At 48.6% G+C, this 27,542-nt stretch overlaps 1 protein-coding gene across 1 annotated transcript in view; it reads left to right on the forward strand.

Annotated features, from left to right (window-relative positions):
* The window catches only part of PTPRJ (protein tyrosine phosphatase receptor type J), a 149,132-nt gene that overhangs the window by 108,210 nt on the left and 13,380 nt on the right, over positions 1-27,542 (forward strand). Inside the window, exons 2-18 of the mRNA XM_037027941.1 lie at positions 999-1,023; positions 2,123-2,281; positions 4,353-4,574; positions 7,172-7,417; positions 8,448-8,654; positions 9,942-10,208; positions 11,327-11,584; positions 15,700-15,957; positions 16,701-16,979; positions 19,528-19,821; positions 21,176-21,307; positions 22,732-22,939; positions 23,052-23,173; positions 24,260-24,347; positions 26,457-26,498; positions 27,029-27,037; positions 27,136-27,223. Of these exons, the coding sequence (XP_036883836.1) occupies positions 999-1,023; positions 2,123-2,281; positions 4,353-4,574; positions 7,172-7,417; positions 8,448-8,654; positions 9,942-10,208; positions 11,327-11,584; positions 15,700-15,957; positions 16,701-16,979; positions 19,528-19,821; positions 21,176-21,307; positions 22,732-22,939; positions 23,052-23,173; positions 24,260-24,347; positions 26,457-26,498; positions 27,029-27,037; positions 27,136-27,223 (2,904 nt within the window). The remainder of the gene's footprint in view (positions 1-998; positions 1,024-2,122; positions 2,282-4,352; positions 4,575-7,171; positions 7,418-8,447; positions 8,655-9,941; positions 10,209-11,326; positions 11,585-15,699; positions 15,958-16,700; positions 16,980-19,527; positions 19,822-21,175; positions 21,308-22,731; positions 22,940-23,051; positions 23,174-24,259; positions 24,348-26,456; positions 26,499-27,028; positions 27,038-27,135; positions 27,224-27,542) is intronic.

The following is a 27,542-nucleotide window of genomic DNA, read 5'->3' on the forward strand; positions in this document are numbered from 1 at the left end:
GGGGAAAGAACTCTCTGAAGAGGTGGCACTTTAGGCCATGCCACGGGAAGGTCCGGGGGGAGTGTTTCTGAGAAGGCAATGACTCCGTGAGGCCTCTGAGGGGGAGCCAGTTTCTACAACATTGCTGAGGGCCTGATGGGGCGAGGAGGTCCCAGGAGCCACAGGCTATGGCTCAGAGTTTGAGTTTTATTCTAAGTGTGACGAGAGGCTGGAGGACAATTTTTCCCCCCACTAATGTCCCTTTCGGTTATTTTTGTGTTCACAAGGATGAAGCTTTGAAAAATCCTGTTAACCATTAAAAGGCATACTTATGAAACAGTAGAATGCACACAACTTAGGCTTTTAAGCATGGGGAAATAATTTATGGATCCCAGTGAGTATATGAGGACCCCCAGGGGCCAAAAGATGGCAGGTGGAGATGCTATGAACTAAACAATCTTTAAGGTCCTTCTGTTTCAAACATTCATTCTTCCCTAAGCTGCATGCAATAGTCTTAATTTTTTTAAAGGATCATTGCCACCTACTGGTAGAAGGAAGAAGGTGAATTTTTGCACAATGAAAATCCTGAGCCAGTGGGTTGCCTCTGCCCCACGTAGGGCTTTCCCCTCTGTAGTCGAGACCTGGAAGTGGCTCTGGGGAGGGCTGACATGGTCCTGCCTTCCCTTCTTTCTGGCCAGAGAATTGGGACTTTGTTTCTGGGTCCTTCTGTCTCAATTCAAGATGCAGCGGCAGGAAGGAGTTTTGGAAGTATCTGTGAGGGCAAACTCTGGCGAGCCAACCACCAGGCAGCCTCCATACAGCCGAGGGAAGCCATTGTTTGTAACCGACACTGAGTTCCCGCACTGTGTCTCCACACCCAGACCTCAGCCTTCAGGCCTTTGCTTAATGGGTTTCTCAGCGCCCCTCCCCATTATTAAATTCTCTGCTGCTTTATTTCTAATTTGCATTTTCCGTGCCCGAGTGAGTCTGCTGACTTCCGTTTTCTTTTTCTGTTACAGATTTTGTGCCACAGTGCCTGTGATGGTAAGTACCACCTCCCTCTCCACTCTTGTTCCCTACTGCCCCCTGATGGACACAGCAACATTAACAGCAATGTGAAAATCACAGAACCTGCTAATTTGTGAGCACTTGCTTAGTTTCTCCAGTTGTGCTTTAGAGGTAGGGTGGGGGAGAAAACAGCTAGTGGAAAAAAAAATAGAATTCAATCAAGTGTACAACCCGCACAAATAAAATATTTGTATTTTCTGTGATTTCTTTTTTTCCAATGTACATCCATGGGTGTTTTAAAAAAACTTAGTTGAAATGATGTTGTAGTATGACGTACACTTACAGTATGTGCTGTGATCCCATGAGTATTTTCTTGGGTTGCTACATTGCCCTGCAGTTTTTAAATGGTGTACAAGATTTGCATAACCTGTAGAGAACCAGACAGCTGCTCGTATACTTTCCTTCCACGTGGAGGGCTGCATCCCACTTGCCAGCTAGAGCTGGTCCATAGCAGTCCTCCTAGTCTACAGTAAAATGAGAAAAGTAAGGCTATGAGAGTAAGTTTTTAATGAAGCTAAATGTATTCAGTTGAAAGCGCTACCTAGTCTGGGATTATGTACTTAATCATTTCTTTTGAGCGATGAAATGTTTCAGTAAGAAATAGAATAGTAGTTGGCAGTTTTTTAAAAAAAAGGAAAAAATTGGTAGCTTTTGTCTGTCCTCAAAATTTGGGAACTTTTTCCCCCTAGGATTGGTAAAATCCCAAAGTCCATGAACCATAGAGATGAAATGATTAGCGTGCTCTCAGAGTGCCATGGAAAGGGGGCGGATCTTGCTGAAACGTTCTAAAGAAATCTCAGTTAATAGCAGTCCTCATGCACAGTTTGTGCAAACAATGGGGGGAGTTCTGCAGTTGCCTTTTCTGCCTCATTAATCAGTTTGGTCAATAAGCTCATACCACGTGTGAAAGAAGAAAATGCCTGCCCATAGAGGTGATATTTTAAAGCAAGAGATGGGGAGATGAGGAAACTATTTTACATTTTACAAATTATGATGAAAATGCATTGTATAGCGAGTATATGGTGGAGGTGCCATTTTCTTAGTTTGCATTTTGTGTTTCTTTCCTAAATTCTAGGCCCCTCCTGCAACCCGGTTATAGTCGTGCCTACAACCGCTGAGACTCATCCTAATGAGGCGCCAGGAAGCTATTCAGCACCAAATCTGACTGACTGGGGCAGCCAGAATCAACGGAACAGCTCAGTGAATGAGAAGAGCCTTGACTCAGTGTGGACAAGTGAGCGAGACCCTTCTTTTGGGATTGTTTGTGGGGTCGAGAGAATGCAAATGTCTTCCTTCCTGCAGCGCATTTGAGCTTCCACAGTGAAAAGCAATTTCTCGCATCACTCCTCTCCCCACCCCTGGCCCCGTTGCCTGGCCAGAAGGTACCCCGGCTGCTCTGCGAGCTGCTCTAGCCCTCGTTCTGCCCAGTCTGTGACCAGTCTTCTGCACTGAGCAGTCAGGAGCACAGGCGTGGAGTCAGAGACCCTGGTTGGCTTCCCAGCCCTGTCAGTTTCTAGCTCTTGTGACCCCGGGCAAGTCACTAGTCCTCTTAGACCTCAGTGTCTGCATCTGTATTAAAAATAACAACAACAACTAGACACACATTTTAAAAACATTTTTTATTTTTATTATTTTTTACTTTTCTTCACATTTTTTTACTGTTGCTCTAGTACAGTTGTCTTCATTTTCCTCCACCACTCCCCCTGACCCCAGTCATCCCCATAAAAACATATTTTAAAACATGCTTTATTTTCTGAACTATTGAAACTTAAGCACCTGCTTTTCTAAAACCTTCCCAGAATCCCTGTATGACACAGTAAAACTGAGTTCTCAACGCATTTCTCCTTTGTAAAGAGAGTGCCGTAGCCTTCCGCATGCACTCGTCATGAGGCATCAATGAGCAAATGCACGCGTGTACGGCACCTGGTACAGAGCCTGGAACATGGTCCCAAAGGGGACTGCTCCCCTTGCCACCTCCCCCACTGTGACTGCGGTTACTGTTACGTCATCCCCCTCCCCATCATCAGCATGGATCGTCACTGTCACTCCAGCGATAACCCGCAACCCCTGCTGCTATGACCCTGTTACTCTATCAGCAGGACACTCAAGTCTTGAGGGGTTTCTTGGCATGAAGTCTCTTGAACCGTGAGCCACGAGACTCTTCCCTGACTGTTCCTTTTTTCTTTCTCTCGTTTCCTCTCCTGCCTCTTCATGGACTCATACATGATTGCATCTCATGTACCAGTCAAGTACCAGGTTAGGCACACTCTCCAACCTGGCATTGGAAGGTCATGTGCATGCCCAGGTGGTGTTCATGGTACCATCTCTTTCTCTTCTGGGGTCAGTCCCCAGGTTCTTGAGAAGAAGGGCCTCTGTGCTGTGCTTTCTCTTCTGTTGCTGGTCGGCCCTCCTTGGCCATGACTGCGGTGAGAGGGCATCCACTCTGCACTCACAGTCACTGTTAACAGCCACAATCACGTGCATGGTTTTAATCCATAAGTGGACAGATGATGAATGTGAGGTTCAGTGAGGTGAGAAGACTTTGAAGAAAATCATATGACTGATGACTAGCAAGATTAGACTCTGAACCCAGATTTTAAAACGTCCTTGTCCAGGGGCCGTGTTTACCACATCAGGGTGCCATAATAATCGCCCTTTATGGTTAATGCAGTATATCGGAGCTGTCTGCAGAGGAGCCGGAGGCTGAGAGGTGTGACAGGACCCCTTCCAGGTCACACAGCTGAGGCAGGAGAGAGCAGGTCCTTATGTCCGGGTCTGGACTCGAAGACCAGTTCTTTCCCCTCATATGTTATTTTGTCCCTTGTCATCGTCATGCCTGAAAATTATGAAGCTTCCTCCTGATTCTAGGGTTCGACAAAAAAGCGATCAGATGCTTCTGCACCATGGAATGCCTCTCTGAACGTGGTTGTTTGCTGACAGTTGGGAGACAGATGCACTTTGCATCCTCGGTCTCCGTTTGTCCCTGCTTCTGTAGACATGTCCCCTTGTTCAGGTCGCACCCAACATGGCCAACCTCAACCATTTTTGTCTCTGTTTTAAAGCCTTTTGTTTCACAAACACACCTGTATACACGTATGTGCAGGTAGCTAAATGTCTTGGTGGGGGGAATTGCAGGAGACCATGTAACGAGAAATGAAATCCCGTGGCTGCAAAATTCACTTCTGGAAAGTAGATGTACAGATCAGGCTTGGCTCTTATATTTCTTCTGTCAATGTAATTTTTTCTTTTCTTTTTCTTTGGAAACAATGTTAAAATAAAACCCCATCCTGTGTATGGCATTGAAGTCGCTTCCAAAAGTCCAACCAGTGTGAATCTGAAATGGAAAAACGGCGGCCCAAATGCTTCTGAGTATAAAGCAGAGAGTGAAAACAAGCAGCTGAGTTCTTCTCCAAGTCAAAGCGGCAACAACATCACGGACTTGAGTCCCACAACTTTATATAACTTCTCCAACACTCCAGAAAGAGATGGGACTAAGAGAGACACCACGGTTGTAATGGTCACTACAGGTAAGCTGACCAGCTCCCAGGGACGACCCTGAACCATTCCTTCTTGCCCTGTGGCCTAGGGCCTCGTCCATTCAAGTTGCCCTTTGAAAAGAGAGACGTTTTCCTTCACTGTGGAAGGAGGAGAAGAGGTTCTGTATTGTTTCAGGTCCAGGCATTCAGGTGGCCTGATCCTTCAGCAGTAAGGCCCTTGGTGTTTGGGGATGTTTTAACTAATTCCATCTGTTTAGTTGTAAAAATCTTTTGTTACTATTGGTTAACACTTTTCTGCTAAGCCCTGGGGGCAAAGACCCCATTAGAAATGTGTTCTGATGCGTAGGTAATTACAAGGCTCCTTCCCAGCTCCCCAGGAAAGCTGATGCTGAGTTTATATCTCCAGGAGATTTCCTTGGGGTCAAGGTTTTGGTATATTTTATAGAGGAAAGCGTGTTTCAAATAAAAGAGCTCAGTGATGTTTGACTAAGCTTAGATTTGTATTAAGTTTGATTTTTATTTAGCTTAGATGCCAATATCCTGGGTCCCCTGTTACAGCTGCAGATTTAGCTCTTTTCTTTTTAAAGCCGAAAAGAACCAAAACTATGATAAAAAAAGATGAGGAGCCCTTTTTAAGCTGAGAAGAAGCAAATGTTCAAGAACGAGGCCCACGGTTGTTTTTCCAAGCCGGGCGTGATCTCCTCACCTGGCGAAGGCCCTGAGTCTCGCCTCTTGGAGCCCCCGGCGTGAAGTGGCCACCTACAGGGGCCAGTGCCCTCTGCACACGGAGCTGGCAAACACTAGACCAGGCATCGTCAACTTTTTTTTCCAGCCAGGAAACAATTTCTTTAAGCAAAATCTTTCCCAGAAGCTCAGTAAATAAAAAGGACTGGAGGGAGAGGAGCTGAGGGGTGGGGTGTCTTGGGGACCTCCCCCTCTTCCCCGCCGTCCCCCCCCCCAAACAATCTGGAGCTCCTCTGGGCACAGTTTTAGAGGGAAAACCCTGCACTCAAAAAAGGTTTGCCATATTCTGTTGTGAAAGAGAGGAAAAGAAGGAGATAGAGGAGAATTAAGTGGGGAAAAGAAGACAGACTTTAGAGGTGGTGATGGGGACCAGGGGCTGGAGGGTTGGTGACGACGGGAAGGAGGAGGCCGGGAAGCAGCAGGAGGCATCCAGCCAGGAGCTGAGGGCCCTCACTCTACCTCATAGCCCCTGAGGACAAGGCTGTGCTCACCAGTTACTGCTTACAGGACACGTATTGTGTGCTTAGCTGTCCTTAATTTTGGTTTGGAAGATTTTATTTATTTTTAGAGAGGGGGAAGGGAGGGAGAGAAACATCAGTTACTTGCCTCTCATGCGCCCTGAACTGGGGACCTGGCCTGTAACCCAGGCATGTGCCCTGACTAGGAATTGAACTGGTGACCTTTTGGTTCGCAGGCAGACGCTCAGCCCACTGAGCCACACCAGCCACGGCCTTAATTTTGTCCTCACAGTAACCCTGAGAGCTATAGTGAAAGAGACTAGAAAGCTGAGAAGTTGTTTCTTGTGAGGTCCCAAAGTTACAAGTGGTGGAAACCCCTGTGGTACAGTGTTGTTCATAACAGGTCACCAGGCTCACTGAGCCATTTACTGTATTGGTGTTCTATTAAAAAAAACAAAAGCATACGAGTGACCCCATTTAGAAACCCTTGCCTCAGAAACATTTGGTGTGAAGACTAGGACCACAGAGTGGACCAGCTCACTGCAGAGCTGGATGGAGCCTGGCAGTCATCTAGACTGCTGTCTTCAAGTCCCGTCACCTGCAGACGTCAGGCAGGGTTTCCGCTCTGTCTGCAGCACTACCTGCTTAAGGCAGGAGCCCTACCTGACACTACCAGTAGTGGGCGCTCTGGAGCAAGTCACCTGCCTTCAGACGGTATTCTCCCCTTAAAAATGAAGGGAGTGACACGGGCGACGGTGTGGGGATTGACTGTGGGCATGTGGGGTGGGCTGGGCAGAGGAAGGCAAAAGGGGAAAATTGGGACAACTGTAATAGAATAACAACAGAAAATTTAAAAAATGAAGGGAGTAGATGCCATTTTGGCCCACATGGTTTGATTCCTGTCACTGACAGCCACATAAGGTGATGAAAAGGGCAGCATGAGGATCGTATAGATTAAAAGTTTTCTGAAAAGTCCCCTTGGGTTTGGAGTGCGGGGATGAGCTCCTTAGCAGAAATGTCTCGGGATTAGGAAAAGATACTACCTGTATCGTCTGGACTCGAGACCTTTAGACACAGCAAGCAATCCCTTGGCTGGAAGCTGTGCTCCTGCCGTCCACAGCCGGTGTGATCGATTGCTGCTGTTTAGAAGGGGCAGTCTGGAAGAGTGTTGCTTCGCTGTTGGTTTGCTGTCTTGGAGGCCAGCGCCGATCCTGAAAGGTTTTGGCTTTGTTTTTCTTTTCCTCTTTTCCGCATATGACATATGTTTTTTTCTACTGTGAAATGATGGATGTGTACTAGACGCTGATAGAAAGGAAGTGTTTTTAGTGGGCAATATTGAGACACCAATGTCCCCAGTCATTTCTTCATGAAAAGCGATTACACGTATCTCGTTCCATCAGTGCCCATTGTCTGTTTTTCAAACAGAGCCGCTTCCAGTTTCCCGTCTCTGCGTCGCCTTCAAGGGGGAGGCGGAAGTTGCTCTCACCTGGGAGACCGGTGATGGCAATGCCACCTACCGGATTCTCCTTGAAGACCAGGGAAGCCACAAGGAGTTGGATCAAAACTTAATAGTCAATGCTACCATCAAGTCGGGGTCTCTCTATGAGGCCCAATGTGTTTCGGAATCAGAGGAGACGCAGACAGACCCCGCGGCTGGAGGACATGGCCCAGGTGAGTTACAAGAGTGTGCTTCTCATCTGCTTGCTGGTTTTGCCTTTCAGTAACTTCATGCTTCTTAAAAATATTGTTCTTATATTTGTGTGGAGTTTTAGATTTTTGTAGAGGGCTCCTCCTGCACTTTTCAGTTTGACCCCACACCTGCGTGAGGAAGGAGGAAAAAATGTTTTTATTTTACAGGTCGGCACATTGGGGCTCAGCAGGGCAAGGGGAGGGGGTTTGAGACGTCTGGGACTCTGGCATCCAGGAAAGTAGCTGGCCTGGGTAGCTTTTCAGATGTTCAGCTGAACAAATAACAGATGTGTTAACCCAAGTAGGGCCATTGGCAGAACATACTACATGCCCCGAATAAAGGGATGCTTCAGCATCTTCTGGGGGGCTCTGTGGCCTGAGAAGAACAAGTGTTTCATCCCCATTTTACACGTGATAAAACAGGGCTACAAAGTGGGTGCGAGGATCCCTGGTTGCATGTGACAGAAACCAGACTTTCCGCAGCTGAGACGAGAAGAGCAACTGACTGGCTTGCAATATTTCCCAGCCACGAGCAGCCAGGGCTTAAAGAAAGAGACAGGGTGACGCTCACGTCTCCTTCCTCTTTATCAGCGTTGTTCTCAGAGTGGCTCCCTCCACCCGACTCAAGGGGAGACGGCCACCAGCAGTGTCACTCCCTAGGAACAGGGGTCGGTCCAGGGGGACAGGTCTTCAAATGGGGTCTGTTGAGCCACGTTGGAATCCTGTGGCTGTCCCTGGAAGCCCACAGCTGGTCTCGGAGGGCAGAGGATGGTTTTCGAATGAAGGGGAGGAAGATGCAAATAGAGGAGTTTGACAGAGAAGCGCAAATATCTGTGGTGCTTCTTGGGATAGCAGTGCAGGGTGAAATGCCTGCCCTGGATCGGGGCCTTTTCAGGCAGGTCTGGGGGAGGCGGGCAGCAGATGCTTCTGGAATACCAACTGTGCGGACTGAAAGAAGGCAGGGTTGTGCTTCTGTTGCAGTTAATGTCTTTGCCTTTTGTGTTTGAAACAGATGCCACCGGCACAGAGGGCATGGCTGGGACGGCCCCTGTGAGCAAATGCCAACTCGATCCTAAGGAAAAACCCTCTACTTTTCCGGCCAATAAAATGGAAGTCCTGCTTCTTGGGTTAAAGTCTGGCATATGGTACAAGGCCACTGTTTATTCTCAAGCAGGGGATGGCACGGAAGGACAGCCCACGGTCACAGAATTCAGGACAAGTATGTTGGACTTCATAGAATGGCTTCAGTCAGAATTTCTCGCCCAGAGTTATGTCTTCTGTGATTCTGGTTCTGAGTTAGCTCTTGCTTCACAAGGAGCTTTATTGCCAGACGGAGTTTTCTGGAAGAGGTTTTGGACAGAGCAGACCCATTGAGGTTCTTCACTCTGTGGCCAAGACGCTTCTTTCACTGAGTTTGATAAAGCACAGGGTCAGGCAGCCCCTGTTGCAGACCCAGGGGACTGCCTCGTGTTTTTCTGTCCTGTCTTTGCCTGTGAACCAATGAGACAAGCTGGTGTCATGTTCTTCTCTTATGAACCGATACTCATTTTGTCAGTGTCGGTGAAGTGTTTTGCCCCTGAGAGAAGAGGATGAGTTTCGTCTTTTGGCCTGACCCCGGAAAGCACACTGATCTTTCTATTGAAGCTTGTTGGTGTGCGGGTTGCTGCTCTCTGCCTCTATTTTTTAGCAGCACGGGGCTCCGTAAGTTGACCAGTACCTGAAGGCTGTTTGGACTGGTGCTGATGAGGGGGCAAAGTACTGCACAGCCCCCGCCCTCAGGGAATTCCGATATAGACAGGGAACGGACACACACGTCCTTGGAAAGGCACATGGCGGGCTCTGTGGGTTCAGGGGCAAACACTGCGGCTTGTACTTCCTGGGGGCTTGGCCGCGGGCAGCATGACCTGACTCTGGTTATATTATCCCAAAGTCTGTCTATTCTGAATGGCTGTCATGGGCCCCCAGAAGAGAGGGCATGGGGTGGGGGCTGGAAGACTGAGGACAGAAAACAGAGTGGCATCCAGGAAACTCTGGGGGGCTGCACCACACTGGACCTGGCTCTCTCTCAGGATTCAAAGTCCTGAAATAGAGAGGGTGTCCCATGCCTGCTTTCTGGATTTCTGTGCTGGGGATAGGAGACGCTGTCCCCCCAGCTTCTACGTGGGTGGCAGGCACTTCCTCCCGCCAAGGGGCACTTCAGAAGAGGGGCTTGGATGCTACACAGGTAATGCATGGTCAGCTGCCCACTAAGGAGTCCACCATGTCACCAGAAGAACAAAAAGCAACTATGCAGCTGCAATTGGCCAGGCTGTTTCTTCATAGAAGATGCCTGGCATTTGCTGGGACCCCCATACATTTGTGTGTGTTGTGGTTAAATGAACTAGGAAGGAACCATCACCAAGAGTGTTTCTTAGACTAGATGACCTGCCCTGATGACAGTCTCTCTCTCTCTCTCTCTCTGGCTTGGCCATTCTGGTTGTTGTGAACTCCTTTTGTGTCTTTACAGATTCCTTTCAGGTTTTGGACCTCAAAGCTGCCAACATCAGTGCCACAAGCATGACCGTGACATGGAAAATGAATGATAATGGGTCGTGCTTGCTCTACACCTACGACATAAAAGTTGTTGGGGGCATCGATGTCTTGAACTTCACTGTCAATGAGACTCAGACTGTCCTCACTGAACTCAGCCCGAATACTTTATACAACATCTCAGTGCGTCCTTCCTTCCAGGATGGTTCTGAAGGCATACCAGGCTTCCTCCAAGTGTACACCCGTGAGTTCATGCATTGCTTGCTCGCCTTTCCTTCCTGTCTGCCTGCCCCGTGCCAGGCCCAGAGACAAGGCTCTGTCCCTGCCCTCCAGGGAAGCCCACCCGAGTGTGTGAGTCACTGGACTTCGCCCCTTCAGGATCTGGGCAGAGTAACGGCCATCATGGACTGGCCCTGCCTCTCGCCCAGAGTGGTGTGATGGCCTCTCCCTGCTCTGTCTCATCACAGCCCTGTCACGTGCTTGGCACTAGGCTGCTTTATGGACAAGGGGGCCAAGGCTGAGAGAGGTGCTGTAGGCAGGTGTCACACCTGGCGAGTGACAGGTGGGATCAAGGAGCTGGGGGGGTGTGCTTCTAAAGACTGTGCTAGTGTGGGAGAGGCCTGGAGTGGTTTGCTACAAAGAGACGAAAAGAACCCGGGTATTCATGCTTTTTTGTGCTTCAGATGCTGACATTAGAATGAGGCAGGGCACAGCTGTGTCTCATCCCTTGTTTGCTTAACTGTCCCTTAAAGATGAGAGGCAGCATACTAAAAGCTGTTTGTTCTGAAGAAGGTCCAGTAGCTTAAACCAGTCATGGAGTACCCGTAGTGGAGTAGCATAGTACTGTGGTAGTATCGAGATAACAGTGGCTTTGGGGGTAGGCGTTGGGATCCCTGTTTCACAGGTGAGAAAACTACTGCGTAGCGTGCCCGCCTGGTTTGCCCAGAGCTAGCCAGTGGTGGAGGGGGGACCTGAACCCTGGGTGCCCGTCTCGGACCCAGGGCTGGTCCCACAAGAATGCTTTACTCAAATGTCTGCTCCTTCCCTGGAAGCACACTGGCACCCACCAAGGTCCTACTCCCGACCCTGAACCCTTACCTCAGGGTTCACGCCTCCTCTCATTTCCTGTGAATGGCTTTGAACAACCTGAGCGAACGGTTTCTGCACTCTTGTGGCCAAGTGTTCTCGCCGTGGCCAAAGTAGCGCTTTCTGAGCAGGTCTGCGTTGGAGGGGACAGGACACAGAAGAGGAAAAGGGAGGAGGTCAGGTGTCACTGAATCTCGGGGTAGACACTGGGTGAGGTTCAGTCCCCCTTGTCGCCCGGAGGGAGACTCTTGTCCAGGTCTTCACTTCTTCCTGCAGGTCCCCGTCCAGTGTCTGACTTTCGAGTCACGACTGTCAACACCAGGAGTATTGGCTTAGCCTGGAGCAGCGAAGACTCGGATTCCTTTAAGATACTGACCAGGCAGGATGGGCCCGCAGTGCTTCAGACGAGAACAACCAACCAAAGCAGCATTTTCATCGGTGGCTTATACCCTAGCACCACGTATTGTTTCGAAATATTCCCACTAGGACGAAATGGGACTGAAGGGGATTCCCAGAACGTTTGCAACACAACTGGTAAGCGAAGAGGTTGTGTTTTCTGTGGAACAGTGATGTTTCTCAAAGGAAATCAGGATAATTTATAAATGTCAGGTTTTCCAAATACTGCTTTTCTTTCAATGATCTAAAAAGTCTTAAAAACAAAAACGCCTAACAACAACAGTAAGCATATCTGTTCTATAAAATACAGGCAAGAAAAAGAAGAAAGTCACATATAAACCATCGATCAGAGATAGTCACGGGTAACTTTTGATGCACGATGATTTATAATCTAAAGATACACGTAGGCACACATCCACACACACATCCACACCTGTGTGGTTTTTCTTGGACAAAATGTACACCTGAGGTTGTATAATCTGCTTCCCCCGGCCCCACATACCATTTTACTATAAGCGTTCCCCTCTGTCAGTACGAATACTCTGGGTTTCTACAGGATCATTTTTGTACCCTCCTGGCATTCCACGGTCTATAGGTCAGGGGCCCGCAGACAATAATGGCCCGTGGGCCAGACCTGGCCAGACCTGGCCAACTGCTTGTTTCTGTAAATAGTTTGTGGAAACACAACCATGCTTATTTATTTATGTACTGTCTATGGCTTCCTTTGTGCTAGAAATGTGTAATTGCAATAGAAAATATGAATATATATGGCCCCCAAAGCCTAAAATATTTATTCCATGGCCTTATGGAGAAGATTTGTTGACTCTGGGCCAGATCAGTGGTTTTCAAAGTGTGGTCCCGGGATCTCTGGGAGTCTCCTAGATTCAGCCAAAGAGTTTGGGAGTATTATTATCACAGCACTGATGTGTTGTTTGCCGTACTCACCCCCACCCTCTCATGATGAGTGTTCAGTAGAGTTTTCCAGATGCCACAGGACATGGGATGGCACCATCGCCCCGATAGCTTGTACAGTCTTATGTTTTAAAAATTTCCTCATTTTTATGTATTTTACTTTTAAAGATTTTATTTATTTATTCTTAGAGGGGGAGAGGAGAGAGAGAGAGAGAAACATTAATATGTGGTTGCCTCTCATGTACCCGCTACTGGCGGACCTGGCCCACAACTCAGGCATGTGCCCTGACTGGGAATCAAACCAGCGACCCTTTGATTCACAGGTCTGTGCTCAATCCACTGAGCTGCACCAGCCAGGGCCAAAAATTTCCTCGTTTTTAATTTTTAACACAATAAATATAAATATACCTTCCATGGTCCAAATTTCTCTGAGAGCCTTACTGATGTTTCGGAAGGTAAGTCCGACATCCAGACTTTTGAGAACCACTGGCCTGGATGTGCTGTGAGTTATGTAACTGCTCTCCCACCATTGGGCAGAGGGATTACTGCTGGTTTTTCATGAACAGTGTTGGGACGCAGTGGCTCTGTTAGTTCTAGAAAGTGAATTGATCCTGTTAAGGGCGTTTCATGAAAACAATTTAATGGTTCATCATGGTTTCCAAAAGTTGAAGTCAGATGTGTTGGAAAGTTTGGAAAACACATCGGGTTCCTTGATCTTTGTGAGAGAACTGAAATTTTTTGTACCGAGAGGAAGCACGCAGACAGGAGACGCAGTCCTTGAGCCACATGTGGGATCAGTGGGGCTGCTCAGCTTCTCCGTGCGCAGGTCTCTTCCATCCTATTGGTTGGGTTGAGGACTGGTGGTCAGTTGGGGGATCTGCTTCCGGAAGGAGGGAACTGCTGCAATACGTCCCTCGGGTGAAATGCAGTCGCTCCCTGTTTCAAGTCTGAATTTTAGATGAGGCTTGTTGAGACGGAGTCTTAACAGCAACAAATGGCAGTCTGTCCAGAAAGTCTCAAGCCATGCACTGTGAAAAATAGACATTCACTGAAGAAGATACAAGAAACATCATACATAGGACAATAATGTCTCAGTCCCCTGCAAAGCAGGCACCTTGGGACATCATACAGTTTTCCCAGTCACCACCCGCTGCCCCGTCGTATTTTCCTGAATCGCTGGTCTGAAATCTCTTCCCTTTCAAAGGTGATTTTAGTTTGGGGAAAAGCCAGAAGAGGCAAGGCACCAAATACAGGCTGTAGCAGGGCTGAGTCACCTGGATGATTTGATGTTTCACCAAAAAACCATGCAGGAGACATGATGCATGAGCGGGTGCATTGAACATTGAAGCTGCCAATCACTGGTTGCCTAATAGCTGCGGCCTTCTGAGTCATCCAGATAGTTTCTGCAAAGGAATGTTCAAGCTTAATGCAAAATTTGATGCAGATTCTTTGCTCTATTCAGTCATTTGGAATGTGGTGGCCACACAGTACAGACACCCACTCAATGACATCTACTGCTCCCATTGACTAGTACAGTGAAATTGTCACTGTTCATGCATGCGCATTCCAGTCTGCTCCCCTTGGCTGCCAGGTGACATCAATGTTGTGCCAGCTTCTCATTATATTAACAATGGCTGGACTTTTCCCAGACAGACCTGGTATGTTTCTTCTTTCTTTTTAGAATGTTGATAATGGTAATGAGAGACTGTGGGACTTGACATTGTGGGACTTGCCAATGCCCAGAACTTAGTGTAATAATAATGCAATATATTAGTGATGTTCAAAATGCTGGGTTTTCATCCTATACTTAAAAACTTCTTAACACAACTTCATGAGGTGGACGCTGTTATCATCTCTGGTTTCCAGAATAGGAAGGGAGGGTTCTGCAAGCTTAAGTGATGAGCCCAGAGTGACAGGGCAGTGGACAGGCCTCCTCTGGCTTTGGAGACTGAGTTTGAACCGCGGTGTGGACCGACACCTTGATATGGTGCAGATGCAAAGTAATTAAGGACTATCCGTGAGAAGAAGGCATCTCTTGTACTTTTGCCTGTAACTGGGTCTCACTGAACAAAAATGAATGAATGAATTGGAAGAACGCAGTAGACTTCTAGGGGATTACCATGTACTGTTGAAAACTTTTATCTTTATTACTGAGGAAAGTAAGTGTAGCAGCATTAAAGGCAATGTTGAAATAGGGAAACATACCATATGACCCCTGCAATTCCAATTCTTTTTCAGAATTGAAAGCAGGGGCTTGAACCGTTATCTGTAGACCAGTGTTTACAGTAGCATGACGCACAGTGGCCAAAAGGTGGAAGCAACCAAGTGTCCGTCAGCAGGTGAATGGATAGATAAAATGTGGCCTATCCGTACGATATCATAGTGCTCATCCATGAAACGGAATGAAATTCTGACCCATGCTACAACATGGTTGGGACTTAAAAATGTTAACGTTATGATGCTAGGCGAAATAAGCCAGATGGACACATGTTGTATGATTCCACTTACATGAGGTACCTGGAATAGGCAAGTTCACAGGCAAAGAGTAGAGCAGAGGTTGCCAGGTGCTGGGGGAGGGAGGTGTGGGGAGTAGTTGTTTAATGGGGACAGGGTTTGTGTTGGAAATGGTGAGCTGTTTTGGGTGTAAATACTTTGTGGTGATGGCTACACAACCCTCTGAATGTATTGAATGCCACTGAGTTGTGTTTAGTTATTTCTAGGCCCTGATCTTTGCATTTGTACTGTAGCTGGTTTAGTGTGTGGAGGTGAGCTCATAGTGCTCAGCTGGGTGCCTCCACTTCTGACCCCTAGCTCTGACAGTGGAGGGTGTGTGCATCAGTCCCCTTCCCCGCCCTGGCCTCAAAGGTTCCCACTTAGTAAATGTTGACTCTCCATGTCAGTTTTTCTTTTTGGTAAGTATGGCCATGTTTCAGGAAGACATTTTCTTTTGAGAAAATGATTGAAGACAGTTTGTTGAGACTAATATACACCTGAAAAGCACATACATCCTAAGTGCATAGTTTGATGAATTTTCACAAACTGCACCCAATGTGATTTTTGCTCTGGAAGACCCCCATGGGGGACATTTTTATGACAAAAGGAAAGGCCCAAATTGCTGAGTGGGGTCACCAGTAAGTCCCTCTGTGCTAGGAGGGAGCCAGAATTCTTGAAAGAATCCAGCCTGCATGCTTCTTGCCGGCGTTTTGGAGTTTGCCCTTCACGAGCTCATTTGAGACTTTGATGGCGAAAGAGCAAGTCCTGTTGACAGACACTTTGAAGTAAAGCTGGAGGTCATGATGGTCATTAACAGACTTCTGCCTTCCTTCCTCTCCTCCGACCAGGCCCCAGTGGGGTGTGTGACATCCGCGTGGCCCGCGTCACCACAGCCGAGATACAGCTGGAGTGGCAGAGTGTGGACAACGCCTCCGACTACGTCTACCACCTAGACCTGAGGTCTTCGCACAGCACTAACTGGACCAACAGTTCTTACAGAGCCTTCACGTTCAGGGGCCTGATCCCAGGCACTTTGTACAACATCACAATCGTTCCAGAAGTGAAAGGCATCCTGGGACGCCCCAGCTCCATTGCACAGTACACACGTGAGTGTCTTAGGAGGCCCTCTTAACGGAGTGTTCTCCTTGACTTTCACTTGGAGGGTGGGAAGGAGGCATTGGCTAGGGGACCCTTGTTTCTGGGCTCCAGGTCAAATGTGAAACAACTTATGCTGAAAATCCCGGCCTCAGCAGAGGTTCTGTTCTTCTCACTGGGCACTGGTGCTGGTGAACTTGCTCTGGTGAGCCTTGTGAACTTGGACTTGTCCTGAGAAGCAGGAAGTGATGCCATAAGCACGGGAAACACACACTGTCTCATTCATTCCTTGGGGACTCAGAGAGGAGCAGAGACTCCTTTGGGTTCTGCTGGAGTGGGGAGATTCTGCTCAGGCCGAGCTTTGTATGTGTCAGTGAGGGAGGGCCTTTTCCTCAGTCAGTCCCAGTAAACATATGGTAGAGATGGTAGCTTATACTGTCTTTTCAGTAAACGCTTTCTCTTTCATTACTCAGATTTCAGAAACAGATACAAAATTATATCTTGAAACTTGCAGATACATTTGACATGTTAAAAGAAGCACGAAAAACTTTATTCTTTTGAGAATTTAATCTGTACAATTATTTTCTGAATGTCTTTTTGAGACGCCTTCCGTCAGTTGAGTCAGCAGATGTTAGATTTATTCATCCTTGCCCAGAAGGAGCCAGGCTATTTGTAGGTGCAGTCCATAAGAGAGTCCTGGCATTCGGGCTAACCTGTGCTATTTTTTTTTTAATTTTAATTTTTTTCCACTAAGGGCCCAACAACGTACTTGGTGTTGAAATCAGCACCAACACCACCTCAGCAGGCATCCGCTGGCGGAACTCGGACAAGGCCTCTCCTGACTACACCTACCGCCTTCTTGTCGAGAGGGAAGGGAATTCCAGCAACGCCACTGAGGTAGTCACAGGCGTTGGCGTCACCAGTGCTACAATCCCCGATTTAATACCCGGCTCAGGGTACACCGTAAAGATCTTCACCCGGGTCGGGGAAGTCACCGAATCGCTGGGACCTGGCTGGTGGTCATTCTGTACAGGTGAGTAGCCCCAGATGCTTCTGGGACTTCTTCCGGTGGGGGCTTTGCAGGCAGGTCCACCCCAGACTTTAGTTTGTCAGCTTTTGTGTGGTTTGTCACAACAGACACTGAGCTCTCGGAGACATCCTGTTGGCTTCTTAGTGCTGTTTGGCTGCCTTCATCGTTTACTCATCCCCCAAATATTTACCGAGCACTGACTGTATGCCAGGCAATTTAAAATGACTCAGATAAGTCCCAGCCTTCCTGAAACTTTTATTCTGGAGGGGAAGACATAATAAATAAGATAAATTAGTTAGTAGCTTGATGATTACTGCCATGGAGAGGGAAAAAAACCAAGGAAGGAAGAGAGTAGATGTTTGTTGAGGGTGCCCAGGGAAGGTTTCAGGGAAAAGGTGACTTTTGAGCAAAGATCTGAAGGAAGTAGAAAGCCAGCTGTGTGACTTCAGTGCATAGAGCGTTACAGGCAGAGTAGCAGCCAGTGCAAAGGCCCTGAGGCTGTTGGGTGCCTGCTGTGCCCAAGGAGGAGTGGGAGGCCAGGGTGGCAGGGGTGGGTCCACAGGAGCAAGAGGGTGAGGGGCGGGCAGTGAGGCCCCAGAGCAGGGGCGTCAAACTCATTTTCACTGGGGCACACATCGGCCTCATGGTTGCCTTCAAAGGGCTGAAATAATTTTAGGACTGTATAAATGCAACTAAACCTTAACTGTTAAGAGTTGAAATTACATTTGGCCCTTTGAAGGCAACTGAGGCTGATGTGGCCTCCAGTGAAAATGAGTTTGACAGCCACGCCCCAGAGAGAACGGCTGGGGCACGGATGACCTCCAGACTGTAACGTATAGTTTGGCTTTTCCACAAAGCAGATGCAAAGGAAGTTGTTAAAATGGATCCTCAGCTTTCCACCTTTCTTGGTCCTTATCTCTCACTGTGAAAGGTGTGGTGGAGAGAAGGGGAGCCCTGTGGTCAGCAGAGGGAGCTTCCAGAGAGTAGTCTAGAGACTGTTTTGCAGACGGTTATGAGGACTTCACAGCTCTGACTATGGCCCGGGGACCGCCTTATTCTCCCCTCTCTTTGCACCCACACCTTCCATTCCTTAGACCAAGCCATTCAGGTGTGTTCAGGCTGATTGGAAGGCAGGAGACTCATTGGATCAGCCTCCCTGAGAGTGTAGGAGCTGGCACGTCAGTGGCCTCTGACCTTTCACATGGGGTAGTGAGAGAAAGCCCTGCAGCTTTGAGTCACCTTTGCTGACTTGGGCTCCATCCCGCCTGGTCTAGACTCTGGTCTCTAGTATTTGGCTGGCTTCCATTTCGGACACTTCTCTTAGCTATAATTATTGCAGCCCCAAACGAGGAGAAAAGTCTGTGAACAGGGGCCGTGGGGGCAGGTGCGCGCTGGGCAGGTTGCCTTGCCCGGCCTCGGGTGGAGGGTGAGGGGGTGGCACTCGGTGACTTGCCCCCCGCCTTTAAAAAGCATTGCAGATGGACTCACATGAACAAGTATAAAGGACACATGGACAATAACTAAGGGTGGGGGGTGGAAAGGGGAGGGAGGCGGGGAGCATGGGGTGGGGGGCGGGCAGGGTTGGGAATATAAGACAGAAACCTGTACTTGAACAAGAATTAAATAAAAATTATATTAAAAAAAAAAGCATTGCAGCGTTAAAGCGATGATGATACTCTCCCCCAGGACGTTCATATGTAGCTTTTCATTTGGGTGTTCTGAGTATGTCGGCCGTCTCCGCGTGGGGTAGCATTGATTGTCCTCAGGGTCTCCGTGTGATCGCTGTCAACTTCAGCTAGTCTGTCTGACCGTGGAGCATCGTCCCGAGAGAGACCTCCAGCACGAAACCTCACAAACCACTTTTGACACATTTGTTCAGTCACGGCACCTTCTCCATACACTGCACAAATCTTTTCTTTGTGTTTCACTTGTGTTTTTACCTTTCTTGAAATAATAAAAGCAATTATAATATGCCAAACACGTGTATTTTCTTCCATCCTGAGTCTTAAAATGGCTACACAAAAATTCACCGATTTTGATGTTTATTTTTTAAAATGCATGCTGGTAGGACAGCGGTCACAGTACAATCTAGCAAAATTGTCCTGAATGAACTTAAAGACCATGAAGCACTACTAGAGCCATCTTACAGAAAAAAAAAACAAACTTTTGGGCCAACCCAATACTTAACCTCTGGAAGCCTCATCTGATTCACCCCCAAATAAGATGCCGCAGGCGGAGGAGCTTCTGTCACTGTACTGTTAGGACAGAGCCACCTCTCACGGAGCCCTGTTCCCTTCCGGTTTGGTGACCGACAGCCTTCATTCCGTGTAATCCTCGGAGTCCTGCAGCCAAGGCTCAGAGCAGTTACATGCAGGATCCAAGGTCACATGGTTTAGTAATGCCCAGTTCAAGGTCATCCTCTGCCTCTTCTGCCTCACTACACGCTTGCCTCCTCAGCATGGATGGACCAGGATTCTACTGCTCCCCAAGTTTCTGTGTTGGCAAAGGCGGAAGCCCCAGAGTCTCACGTGGAGCTGTGTTTGCTTTGCAGATCCGGCCGCGGTAGCCTCCTTCCAGTGTGAAGTGGTCCCCAAAACGCCGACCTTGGTTCTGAGGTGGGCCTGTCCTGCGGGCACCAGCACCGGCTTCCTGGTGGAGGTCAGCAGAGGAGACTGGAGGAACAAGACACACCTGGAGGGCTGCCCCCTGGAGGAGGTTGGTGCTGAGTACTGGATGGAAGTCACGCATTTGAATTTCTCTACCTCGTATGATATCAACGTTACTGCCTTGTCCTGTAACAAGATGGCACCCTCTACCCAAAACTCCTGCGTCACAAGCATCACAGGTAGGCTTCGGGGTGGCAGGGTGGCCTGGTGGCATTGTGGCTACCCCTGGAGCAGCTGGCCTGGGGGGACACATGGGGGCCTCAGTCAGAAGCCTCTGCTGAGACAGTGGACACGTAGGCACGGGATGCCACCTCCAGTGTCCCCCACGGGAGCTGAAGGGTTGGTAAGTGAGGTCAGAGCTGCACCACCCAGTAGAAACTAATGTGATCCTCATGTAATATGTGATATTATGATTTAATAATACAGTTCAAAATCTTTTAGGAGCCGTATTAAGGAAACGTAAAAAAGAACAATTGAAATGAATTTTGATCACATTTTATTTAACTCAGTATATTAGAAATGTTTTCATTTCAACATGTAGTCTGTATAAAGTAGGCTATTAATGAGATATTTGCATTCTTTTTGGCACTAAGTCCTTGATGTCTGGTCTATACCTTATACATGCAGCACCTTTGAACTTGGACTAGTCATGTTCCAAGTGCCCTGCAGCTGCATGAGGCTGTGGTTGCCCCATTGCACAGGGCGGGTTCGGAGAATTGCATTGTGGGTGTTTTGGAGCCCCCGTTTCCAGGTCTCCCTAAACTCGAACATAGCAATGGAAATACACTGTATGTGGGAGACAAGTTTAGGTAGAGCAAGTGTGTGGAGAAGGATCATCTTTAATTTAGCACGTCCTTCCCATGGTGTTAATTCCTAGAGGAGCTTCACGAGCTTTGCTTGGAAAGGTGAGGCACCCCCAGGGAGTGTTCTGTGGCGGGGGGGTTGGTTGGATTTCTCTAGAGAGTGTTGAAACCTGCTCCGGCAAAGTGAGAACGTGGGTGTGTGCAAGGACGCGGCGCACGAGTGTGGCCATGTCTCAGGAGGACCTGCATTCTCTCCACACCATCTTTGCCTCCCTCCGCTCCGCTGTGTTCTCAGCGGGCTGGTCCCTCCCACGGCCCAGTCTGTGCAGCGAGCAGGTGTCTGCGTATGGCTCCCGGGTCCCCACCTCAGAGTTCCTTCCACACAGTCACTGTCTCCTTCTCCTGCCCCAGTTCTCGGAATGGGGAACCTGGCCCTCCTGGGTCAGGAGGGGCCAGAGGCAGGAGAAAGGCAGGTCGCCTTCAACCCACAAGGCTGTGTGTGGGGAGGCCACCCTGGACATGTGGCTGGGCCCCTGAGGAGGTGCTTGTGAACTAGGCAGGCTCCCCACCCGGTCCTTCCCTGCCCCTTGCTTCTGGATTTGCTTTGTGTGAGCCCAGCCCACAGCTTCCAGAGCACAGGCGGGCACTGCACATTCTCTCCTTAATAATAAGTTTGTTCCTTTTTTGGTTTCAGAGGTTGGATGATCATGTTTGATTTGTTCTGTTTCAGACCCACCTCCGCCAGATGGATCTCCTAATATTACATCTATCAGTCACAATTCGGTAAAGGTCAAGTTCAGTGGGTTTGAAGCCAGCCACGGGCCCATCAAAGCCTACGCTCTCATTCTCACCACTGGGGAAGGTAAGGGCGGGGTCATTGTGGGTTAAACAGCCAGGTAGTGACACCCTGGCCAGGCCCTGTTTCTGCACCCACTAAGGCACATTAGAGGTACAAATACATGTCTGTTTCTACACCGTGGCCCACGCTTGGCACACAGATGGGGTGGGAGGGGCCTGCTGTTTGCCTGATGGTCTAGGTCAGGGGTTGACCAACTTTCTGGAAAGGGGCCAGATGGCAAACACTTGAAACTTTGCAGGCCTTCCTGTCTCTGGCCTGACTCAGCTCTTCACCTCTGCTGGGGCAGCGTGACAGCGGTCGTGGATGACACAGGGACAGTGAGTGCGGCTGTTCCAACAAAATGTCATTTACCAGCATGGGTGGGTGGCCGGCTGGATTTGGTCCATGGGCCCTAACTCGCTGACCTCAGATCTAGGTTTTTTGTCTCTTACACCACAGGGTGTTATCTTTTAGGGGGCAGAATGTGTATTAAGCAACTCTCTCTCTCTCACACACACACACACACACACATGCAAATGCACACGCACAAATCATCGGCAAAGCGTGACTTTCTCTTGAAAGCAGACGGAATGATTTGCATTTGTAGTGGGAACTTGCACACGGCACCCTCAGAGCTGAGAGAGGAGGTGGATGAAGGGCCGCTTTCCCTTAAAGGGCTCCGGCACGTTCTCTGGGAGTAAGAAAGGAACGATTGGAGGGTGTCTTTGCGAGCCGCGTGGGTGCTTTGCACAAGGCCTGGGTGGGAAATGCCAAGTTGTGTTGTTTTTGGTGGTTCTTTACGTGTGAATACTGCGGTACGGCTCCTTCTGAGTTGTTCAGCCTGTGACTGTCCTCATCTCCTCGAGGAAGGTGGGGCTCACACATGCCACCAGGCACGGGGATCCTGAAAGACGAGGAATTGGCTGGTTTCGTAAACCTGCAGTGAAATTTCAGGAAGTGACGTTGAGATCTCTCTCTGTCTGCCTTTTCAGTTGGGTCTGTTTCACATACCTAGTCATTTTGCTGTGAAGGTTTTCAGCAAATTCCGCACTCAGACCGTGGCTGCAGGCGGGGGGCAGTGGTCAGACTGAACGGTCCCAGCCTGGGATGGTCGAGACTGCGCCAGATGGTCTGGGTTGGAAACGCAGCTCCACCACGCGGGCAGCGTGGCCTTGGGCCCTTTTTGCTTTCTGTGCCTTTACTTTCCCATCTGTCAGGTGGGGGTAGTGAACCTGTGTGAAGAGGTTGTTGTGGGGCTCAATGAATTAATGTAACTAAAGCACTTAGAACTTAATTCTAGTAAAGCCTGGCATGGGAAGCATCCTTAGGGACGGCGGCTCTCATCGCTGTGACCCGCCGTCAGTGTCATTGTCATTGTCGAGAAGGTGGGAGACTGGACTCTCCTGCAATCACTGTCTTACGATTTCCCTTCACTATGCCTTTCGTAGCGAACCCGTCCGCAGAGGTTTTGAGCCACACGTATGAAGATTTCAAAAAGGGGGCCTCGGCCACTTACGTGACGTACTTCATAACAACAGGAGAAAACGCAAGTTCTGAGGGCTTGTCTGAAGTCTTGAAATATGAGATCAACGTGGGGAATGAGTCGAACACGCATGGCTATTACAATGGGAAGCTGGAGCCCCTGGGCTCCTATCGGTAAGGCCTCCCAGTTCTTCGTGTTTGGGAGCCGAGCCTCTGGGTGCGCAGCTCGCGTGCCTGGGTGTTGGACGCGTTTCAGCCTCCTCTCTTCCCCTTCATCATCCCGCAGGGCTTGTGTGGCCGGCTTCACCAATATTTCCTTTGGCACTGACGGTCTTCTCATAGATGGGAACAGGAGCTACGTGTCCTTCAGTCGCTACTCAGACGCCGTTTCCTTGCCCCAGGACCCAGGTAGGGGAAGAACCGCAGTGCTGTGAGCAATGTGGTGGGTGTCTGCAGCCAGTGTCCACGGCAGGCTGAGTGTCTCGGCCTCTCTTGGGCTGCAAAGGTGTTGGTGTGCTTGGTTTCTTCTCTCAGAAGTTGAGATGTCACCTGTCCCCAGGGGCTCCGCCCTCCTTCTCTGAATGCCTACTGCACTTTGGTCTGCAGACTGAGTCCTTTTTCCCGGGGCAGGGATTGGGGTGCCCACGTGCCAGACCCTCGGTGCATAGAATCCTTGAGGGAGCCACAGGGGTGTCTTGTCCAACTCATTTTAGAAATGCAGGCATTGAAGCCCTGAGAGCGGCCATGCCTCGCTGAGGGTTTCCCTGTAGCTTAGAGGCAGGCCTGACATTCTGGTCTCAGATTCCTCATCGAGCACTCCTGTCCTTTATCACACAGAACAAGGTGATTTGGGAGCTTCAGGGGCCCAAGCAGGATACATCCCCCACCTCTCAGGCCAGAGTCATGCCAACCAACTGGCTCATCAGTTTGCCTGGTCTTCACACTGCTCGCTACCCAGTGAATAGGAAAGAACTCCTGCCCCAGAAGCAGGGTGCAGGGAGTCTCCTCTCCCCTCCCCAGTACAGACATGGGTTTCGTGTCACCTGAGCGTGGAGCTGTCGATACTTCTGCTCACATGCGCTGAGTAGCCTCAGAAGGTGCTTCACATCATGGGGCTGAGCCCCGAGATGCCCCCCACTCCCACCCCCACCTCAACTCGAGCGGTCCTGCCTGGTTTTCTCTTGTACAATGGGCCCTGTGTGCAATTTCATTTGAAGTAAGAAATCCATGGGTGAGAACCTGAAAATCACTGATCTAGCCCCGTTCCCTAAATTTGCCGTTCGGGGGACGGAGCCAGGGAGGGGAACAGTGACTGTTTCAGGACCTCCCGTTGGTGGGGACTGGGGACAAGTCACCCAAAGTCTTGGCCTAGTTTCAGGTCTGAAGGTATTGAACTCAGTGTATGTCACACACACACGCTCTCTGTGGTTCGAGGACTCTCCTGGGGGTTGGTGAGCACCTCTGCAAGGTGGCTCCTGTTTGGACTGTCCCCAGGTGTCATCTGTGGAGCAGTGTTTGGATGCATCTTTGGTGCCCTGGTTATTGTGGCTGTCGGAGGCTTCATCTTCTGGAGAAAGAAAAGGTGACTCTTACTTATATTAATAATAATAATAATAATAATAATAATACCCTCCTTTTTTAAAGGAAGCTTTTTATCATGGAAAATTTCAGACTTTTACGCAGTTGGAAGGAACAGCGTCACGAGCCCCCCGTGTCCCCATTAGGCATGGTCCTGACTGCAGGCATCATCGCATTTCACCTCCACCCCCAGCTGGAGGGTTTCCAAGCAGATCCCAGCCCTGACGTCAGGCCGTGGGCAGGCCCTGCAGTGTGGTCACTGCTTGCAAACAGTGTGTTCTGGTGTACAAATCAGTTCCCTGAGGCTGGGTGAAAAAGGTGGAGGGATTAAGCAAAAATACACAAACACACAAACTCATAGACACAGACAACCGTGTGGTGATTACCAGAGGGAAAGGGGGTTGGGGGGGAGAGTGGATGGTGTAGGGGGGATAAATGGTGATGGAAGGAGACCTGACTTGTGGTGAACACACAATATACAGATGATGTATTATAGAACTGTCCGCCTGAGACCTATATAATTTTATTACCTAATGTCACTTCAATAAATTCAATAAAAAGAAACCAAACCAAACCCAAAGAAATCACTTTCCTGGTGTTAAGAGAGTGTGGTTTAGAGTTCGCCAACTTTGAACCCACACCCTGTCTCTAACTAGTCAGCCGTTAGGCTGGTTAGGGTTAGTGTCCTCATCTGTGATGGAGATAAATCTCCTGACCTTGCAGAACACTGAATAAATAAAAGTGATTTGCATAGTGTTTGTGCCTTATATGGCTAGTTCATCAGCACAACCACCACTTGAGGCAGTTACATTGTAAAAACAACAACTCCGTTTTGAACGCTTACTGTGTGCCCGGATTTGTGCTTTCCGTGAAACCTCTCACGCACGAGGCCCTGGGAGGCAGGTCTTATTGGCCCCACGGTGAGGAGGAAGCTGAGTGTGGAAGCGTGGAAATGGACTCGAAACTGGTCTTTGCTCTTCATCACACACCCTCTTGCCTGACTGTGTGGTGTGTGCAGCCTGTGTATCCACTGCGGTTCTTCTCCCACTGTCTCCGTTAGTGGGCCGTGCTGGCTGTCCAGCTTTTTGCATTATGATGCTGATACTTGTTTTTTCAAAGGAGGGGCCAAAAACATTGTTATTGTCGCTTGTTAAAGTAGAAGTGATACTGCTGTGTATAATAAAACAAGCAAAGGAGAGCAAAGAGAATCCATAATCGCAGCACCCATATGAAACTGCCCTTGACACTGATGTTATTACGGAACTCACACACATACACATACACACACCCACATACAGAGACACAAACAGAAGTGGAATCATATTATGCATATTATTTTCTAGTTCGCTTTATTCACTTAAGACACGGGGACAGCTGCATTTTTGTCTTTAAGTGGTTACAGAATATTCAACTGTATGGATTTTACAGCCAATTTCCTTTTTTCCCCTTTGCCATAGTTACCTATCCTTGTACCCAAAGATTTGGGCACATTCACAATTATTTTCATAAATGCCAAGCTGGGCAGTGGCTGAGTCAGTGGGTATACCTGTTTTTGATTTTTTTAAAAAATTTTTATTTAACTCTTGTTCAAGTACAGTTTTCTTTCTTGTATTCCCAGCCCTGCTCCCCCTGTTTTTGATTTTGATGCTGATGCCAAATTGTCTTCCAGAAAGTTTTTTTTTTTAAACACCAGTATGGGGTTTAGCCAGGGGTGCAGGAGAGTGCCAGGTGCCTCACTACCTTCCCTATGCTGGATATATTTTCTAGTTTATTCCATTAACTTATCAGCAAGCCTTTCTAAAAAGCAGAGTGTGAAATAAATGAGTCTCACTTTACAGTAAGGTAATGCTGCTGATAGAAATTTATACCAGGAATTTCCTAAAAGCTGTTGAGTGAGATTCTTCCGTGCTTTTGGATGGTATACAAGAGAGGAACGTCACAGTTTTCCAATCGTCACTTGTTGCTTAGACCGCTAAGCTTAGTACCAGCGCGCAGGGTGAGTGCTGCGTGGGAACTGATCCCAGGGAAGGCACTCTTGTAGGCCCACGAAAGGGGCACAGCACGGAATGAATGGTTTTTGTCTAATGTGTTTTTTCCTTCTCTTTTGCAACAGGAAAGATGCAAAGCACAATGACTTGCCCTTTTCTCAAATTAAGTAAGTCTCTAAAGTTGTGAGCTTTATTTTAAGTGCCTCAATCCCCCACCTGTTCGGTAACTATCTGGAGAATTTTCGGTGGGACTTGCTGTCATTTGTCCTGACTGACACATTTGGCCACGATCATCAGGAGTTCCTGCTAGCTTTGCTGTCTGCAGGGAATGTGTGTTTATCAGTGTGCGGCAGCTGGCTCCTTGCCACGTGCTGCGATGGCAAGGGGAACCATACTGACCAAAATGCTACTCATATGTACATAGTTTATGATTGAAGAGTAGGTTACCCAGACCTAGGAGCAGCGAACTTGCTCAAAGTTCCAGAGCCAGTCGGTTACATCACAGGGTCTAGAAGCTGAATTTCCTGATGCCAAGTTTTGTAAATAATATTATACTGACCCCTCCCCCAACGCCCCTTCCCTATACAATGTTACACTATGTATTTTCTTGTTTTGGGAAGATGTTTATCTCCAGAGGCATGGTTGAGTCGTTTTTTTCTAATTGCCTATTTTTTTTCTCTCCCTTTCTATGATGAAGACCTAAAAAGTGAGTAAGCACTTTGCTTTAACAAAACAACAACTTGTATTTTTCTATTTCAACCCCATTGACTGTAAAAGTCCCAATACGGTGTCTTGTGTTCTTAGGTCCAAGTTAGTCAGAGTGGAGAACTTTGAGGCCTACTTTAAGAAGCAGCAGGCTGACTCCAACTGCGGGTTTGCAGAAGAGTATGAGGTACGTGGCGGTAAACGTCATGTTTTCTTTGGGCTGTTTTTCCTGAAGGTTGTAAAATGGCCCGTTTTTGTTCATGGTGGGGCTCTGGGTGCAGGGCGACCCTCCCGGAGGGCAGAGAAGCTCTCGCGTGCCCCTTGGGGTCACGCTGTGGCCGTGTTGGCTGTAAGCGCCTGGGCCTAGATGGACCTTGGATTCTTGCTGACCCCTGAAGATTATGTAGAGACACGGAACCCGGGCACTCAAGCCAGCAGGCTGTTAACTAAAGTAATTAGGACACTCTGTGAGCTGGAAAGACACCAGATGGGGTGTGCGGGGGCTG

Source organism: Sturnira hondurensis, unplaced genomic scaffold (genome assembly GCF_014824575.4).
Source record: "Sturnira hondurensis isolate 20B ecotype Veracruz unplaced genomic scaffold, ASM1482457v3 Scaffold0019433, whole genome shotgun sequence".
NCBI lineage: Eukaryota > Metazoa > Chordata > Mammalia > Chiroptera > Phyllostomidae > Sturnira > Sturnira hondurensis.